Source organism: Teleopsis dalmanni, chromosome 1 (genome assembly GCF_002237135.1).
Source record: "Teleopsis dalmanni isolate 2A chromosome 1, ASM223713v2, whole genome shotgun sequence".
Classification (NCBI taxonomy): domain Eukaryota; kingdom Metazoa; phylum Arthropoda; class Insecta; order Diptera; family Diopsidae; genus Teleopsis; species Teleopsis dalmanni.
This window is the reverse complement of record NC_051846.1, coordinates 63,810,537-63,816,623: the sequence shown is the minus strand read 5'-3', so window position 1 is coordinate 63,816,623 and position 6,087 is coordinate 63,810,537. Positions and strand designations below refer to the sequence as shown.

Sequence of the window (6,087 nt, the reverse complement as noted above, 5' to 3'; positions counted from 1 at the left end):
ACACAAACTTAAAAAGTGGTAAGCTATTTCATACCATATAAAGCACCCACATTGTGTCACTGTTTTGTGTTCACCATTATTTAAGCGGGGCTTCAGAGTACACATGACTTTTATAATTAAGCGATAAAATTTCAATAAAATGCGGACAAAATTGCACTCGTGGATGTTCTGGTTTATCTTAAAATTTGCTTTTTGCTTTCTAATCTTAAAAACATACTTACTTACCTAATTTATATTATCGCAGTATATAGTTCTCTTTTATAGAGTATATTATATATAAAAAAATATATATATAATATATTTAGTTATTAAACAATATTTGTAATATTTTATTCTTTTGTATTTTCTATTCTTCGCGCTGCGTTTATATGTTACAGGATTCTGTGGATTCAGCTACTTTAGCATCATTAAGCCAGGTAAATTTTACAATATTTGTTGCTGTTGTAAAAAATAACAATAATTAATAATTATTTATAAAATATATTGCAAATTACCTTACCTTATCCTTTCGGCTTGGTCAATGAGTATCCTGACGAATATGCAATTAACTCTTGGTTTTTTGGTTTATTAAACACGGTTTAGGGTCTTTAATGGCTTTCTTGTATGATTTTCTTTTATTTATTGTAAATGCACAAATAAAATTAAGTTAAATGTATATTTTTACATTATATTTATTGCTTAATAGTTTTTAAGTCAAAATGAAATTATACTCTGCTTTGAAAAATATATGTTTCTACCTACACTCATGCTTCTCATTAATTTATATTATTGACACATTACACATACACATCATTGCATCAATGTTTTTTAACATTTATATTTGATAAAAATTTAATATATAATGTATATAATCTTTTTTAACATTTATATTTGATAAAAATTTAATATATAATGTATATAATCTTAATATTTGATAAAAATTTAAATAGATTTCCTCAAAAAGTAATAGGTTATAATTTAAATGTAAATATAAATATGTAAAATAATAAAAATGTAAATATAAATATAAATAATTAATATAAATATAAATAGAGAAGTTTCGAAAATAGTGAGCTACAAAAACAAGAATTATTTTTATATTACTTTAATTAATTGAATTTTTGACTGATCATACAGCTGTTTTAAGTACTGCCATATACCATCATCAGTGATCTTTAAAATAATTATTGTATTTAATTATTCGTAAATTTTTTTTTTGAGACTGCAAACACCAGAAATCGAATTCGTGCCCTGCTAAATTTGAAGCACAGAGTCAGCGCTCCTTAATTAACTGACCCAAAGTCATTGTTGTGGGTCACCACTGTTCGAAACTCCTCTAATCAATATTACAGTTTCTGTTAAAGTAAAAGATAATCACTTCTGTCATATTGACGTTAAAATCAAATTTAATGAATATAAATATAAACATAAATTTAGATATTGATATAAATAATATAAATATTAAATATGAATATAAATGATTTTAATTAAAATTACATTAGATAATCTAATAAATCTTATTAGAGATTTATGGTATTTAAAAATTTTTTTTAATAATATTCAACTAATTATCTTTATTTTATATTGATGAGATTAAACAGACCAATATTAGTAAAGTTAACTTTAAATCATTTAAGGAAATATAAACAGTAAAATCACACGTAAAATTACGACGGCTATTAATACAGTTGCAGTTCATCAGATTAGAAACAGGAATATCAGTTGTCTTTCGTAAATGAATACACCTGGTTACTGAAAATTAGACGTAACACGATGTGCAGATGTCACTCTAATAATATAATTTACTATGAGAAATTTTATCCTACTGGTCAGTAAATATAGAATCACATTACGACCAAAAAATTATCTCATCTAAGAAATTCCGTCGGTACCTTTGGATATACTTTCATTTCTTGGAAAAAAGCGAGACCTTTCTTACACCTCTGTTGTTGTGGTCACCCGTTGGGACCTGCTTGTAAAATCCCATTGGATAACGTTGAATGGCACTTAATCCTAGAGATTGACAAGTGCCTGCGGGATGTAGACTCGACTGTTCTTGAAATCTTCTAATACTTCTAATGTGCTTTGGATCTAAGCATCTGGATAAAAAGTGCAACACATCGAATAAAAATAATATATATAGTCATTCTACCTGCATAATTTTGGGTTTAAAACCTAAACACTACGATACTCCCGTTACCCCCTTTTGTAACCTCTATTGGCAAGTACAGCTTAGGGTGTGGTCCCTGATCCTCATGGTACTAGATTTACACCTATGGTCGGGTGTCGCAATTGAAATCACTTACTACACCATTTCTACTCCAAACGGTTTCCGGTGGTACTTACTAGATTTAATTTGCCTCTTGCTACATGTATACTATATCTCGAGAATATTCTAAGTTCTCTCCCGTAGGGATAACTAAGGATGTTATATGATGAAATCAACAATTACAATAAATCTACAAAATTTTTTGTTTAGTAAATTAATTACTTAAATTTATACTCGATGTGTGCATCAATTAAGAGCTTTACTATAGAAAACGATGAATAAAGAAAAAGATATAAAGCAAGTTTGAAGAAATGGCGCACTGTAACGAATAATAGGCTTTCAATATACGGGAGAACAAAAGACTAGGAGAAGAAAAAGAAGACTGTAATTACAGATAACAATTATCCAAAAGTTTCACTGAATGAATTCGTTTCAATTAAAAAATATAACTAATTTTATATAAATTAAGAATAAAAAAGAAATGTATGTAGCGAAATTTTAAAAATTATATTATCTATGTTATATATTTTATATAGATTTTTATATATAACAGATAAGCTCTTTGTGTATATTGTAATATATGGTTTATAACATATTTACTTACTTCAACTTCTTTTTGCATGGAAGTTTTAGGGGTTATATCTTATCTATATTTTTATTACATACATAAATATATATTTTTTGATTCCTAATATCCGGATCCGCATTTATCTTTAAATAAGTTATATTGGTATATACAATGTATAATAATTTATTTTCTTTTTTATTTTAGTTACAACAAGCTTACCAAGAAAAAGAAGATGAAAACACACGTCTCAAGCACTACATCGATACAATTCTGCTGAATATTGTTGAGAATTATCCGCAGTTGTTAGAAGTAAAGTCCATAGATCGTAAATAAAATGAATAAAACTAATAGATAATGCAGAACAATAATAAAAGCAAACAATCAAAAAATAACTTAATTGTATTTTTGAATTTAATTTGTTTAACTTTTATATTTTTTATGATTTTAAAATGTTAATAAGTAAATTATTTATAAGAAATAGAAAAGTATGTATGTTATGTGTTGAAAAAGCAATAAAAAAAATTGATAGATTGAAATTGATTAGTTTTAACGAAAATTATGCAAAATTTTAGATAGGATTAGTATATGAATACGCAAAGAAAAAACAAATAATCTCAATTTATTATTTAAGCTAAAATAATAAATAAAATAATTAATTATATATATGTTTTGTTACTTTGTATTGTCGTTGTCTTGAGACAAAAAAAAGGTTTAATCGATGAAATCAAAATAATTGTGTTTTTAAGAAATTAAAATTGTATTTTAAATTGTTGATACATTTTTAAGATTGTTTATATAATAATTAACTAATACAAGTCTCTTTCTTTAAAGTAACTATACTAAGTTTAGTAAAATTATTTTAACTAAATTAATATTTATAATTTTATTTATTATGTAAATTAAGATGAACAAAATTTGCGTAAAATAGAATGGACAATCGTATGTAACTTTTTAAAAAGAAATAACACACAATTATTAATGAAACTATAATAATTTTTATTTATAAAAAACTTATTTGTAAATTATGCAGTGATAAATGCTTTAGATATTAATATAATTATTATTTCTATAAACACATATATAATAGTTGTTTTTATTTCATTTATATTAATTTTGAATTAATTATGAACATAACAATGATTTAATTTTGAGTTTGATATAAACTAAATACACTAGAATTTTTTTAACAAATAAAAACAAAATGAAATAAATATATATATATGCATATATGGCCTCAAATTTTATTAGAGTATAATAAAATATGTGAATGTAATATTTTTATTTATATATATATTAAATAATTTTATGAAAACAACTTAATATTTATAATAATAATTAATAATAACTAAGTTTAATATTTGAGGTCAAAATCAAGGAAATTTTGTTTTAATATTGTTGTATTTAATAAAAATATCGGCGTTTTATAATAATTATTAACAAGAAGCTTAGATAACTTACAATAATACAAAATATATTATTAAAAAGCCAATTAATAATATTATAACAAAAATTCACTTTTTAATTTAAGCAAAAAAAGATAAAAAATATGTACAATAATTTTAGTATTTAACAAAGAAAAAACCTAACATTTTATAATAAATTATGTAAATCATTTATTATGATTATGCGTTTAAAATTAATTCTTATATGGTATAAAAGTAGCGATAAGGTGCGAAAAAATATTCTTCTAACTTTGTATTCTCTTAAGTAAACGTACTGATTTTAATTGACATATATAGTGGGACTGTGGTATAACATACGTTTGATATTGACTCCTCTACATTTTTGTTGCCATCTCTTTCATATTTCTATTTTTCCACTCTCAGTTTCTAGTTTTTCTTGTCAAAAGTTCTTATGCCTGCAATTGCTTTTTATTTTTGCCACCTATGGCCACTTGTAAAGTTTAAGAAAACTATCACAATGGACTAGGATAGTCTAGACAAGACACAGCAAATCAGGATCCAGTGGTGGAAATAACGTGAAGTACAAAACAAGCGTGGAGTCAGGATGTTGAAATGGATGGAAGTTTTGAATCTAATCTGTATTCAGTTGAAAAAATTTTACGATATCAATAGTATGAAGCCATAAATATGTAAGATTCAGAGTTGTGTGCGTGTTTCAAGAGATATACGACGTTATGTGGAGTAGAGAACTGCAGTTGGGCACATATTAGAAATGTAATACAGATGGAGAACTGTTGAGAACTTTGCTGTTAGGCGACCACGAAGAACCGTATGAAAGAAAACAATGTCTTGCTTATAGTCAACGTCACTGATGTTATTTATGCAGTAATAGAAATCAATGAAATTATGACAGGTAGAAAAAGCTAGACATATGGAATGAGAAGAGATGGTTCTATTTGCGTATTGCATAAGTATGCTCGTAAGTAAATATTATTTGCGCTGTAGGTGATTGTTCTCTTCGTTCTTTTTTTAACGATTTAATCAATTAAACGTGTTTTATGTCGTGTTTTATATGTGGTATGTATTGGATTATAATTATAAATATTTTTTCTGGGATTAACCTTCATTTATTTACAGAATGTGCGATACCTTTAGCATTCTTTATGATTTATGCTAAAATATTTATATTAATATTATTAAATATAATAACTGTTCTCCAGTGTAACTAACAATGTTCCCCCTTTTCACATCATTTTTGTTGAGACTGAATTTAAGTTTAAAAACAATACAGTAAATACCATCCATTAAACATATTTCGGACCAGATGTAATTCTTTGTGGAAACTCTTTGAACTGTCGTTCAGGAGTACTGGATTTGAATTGATTGATGCACATTGAAAACAAAATATATAAAAGATTTTAAATATTATACTTAAATTGCGTCAAAAACACGTTGTGGAAAAATGATTATGTTGTAAAACGAAAAGATTAATTTAATGACTTTGAAGAATGGAACATAAAGTTGTAAAGAAGAAGTTAGAAGCCATCGTCCTTGAATTTAAAATATATTGTCAAACGATACACTTTACTTAGTAACAGACTATCTTAAAATTAATTATCAATCTTAAAAGCAAAAGTGGTCTATGTAAAATTTTACTTATCCTTAAAGACCTATCTATGCTTTTTGCATAGATAACAGATCTAATATATTTAATATACTATAATATATTTTAAATTTGAAATATAATTGTACGATGTTTCTTTTTTGATTATTTTTTAGAATCTTGAAGAATATAATTATAAAAACTTATATATTTATATTAAATTTTAGGTGAATATATTAGTCTTGTTTTTCGAATTGTATAGTAT

General features: G+C 24.9%; 1 protein-coding gene across 1 annotated transcript; it reads left to right on the top strand.

Annotated features, from left to right (window-relative positions):
• Positions 1-340: 340 nt before the first annotated feature.
• LOC119671119 lies at positions 341-3,198 on the top strand. The gene is made up of 2 exons (XM_038081637.1): positions 341-416; positions 3,021-3,198. The coding sequence occupies exons 1-2, from the start codon at positions 369-371 to the stop codon at positions 3,147-3,149; spliced, it is 177 nt and encodes a 58-aa protein (XP_037937565.1). The 5' UTR covers positions 341-368; the 3' UTR covers positions 3,150-3,198.
• The last annotated feature ends 2,889 nt before the right edge of the window (positions 3,199-6,087 follow it).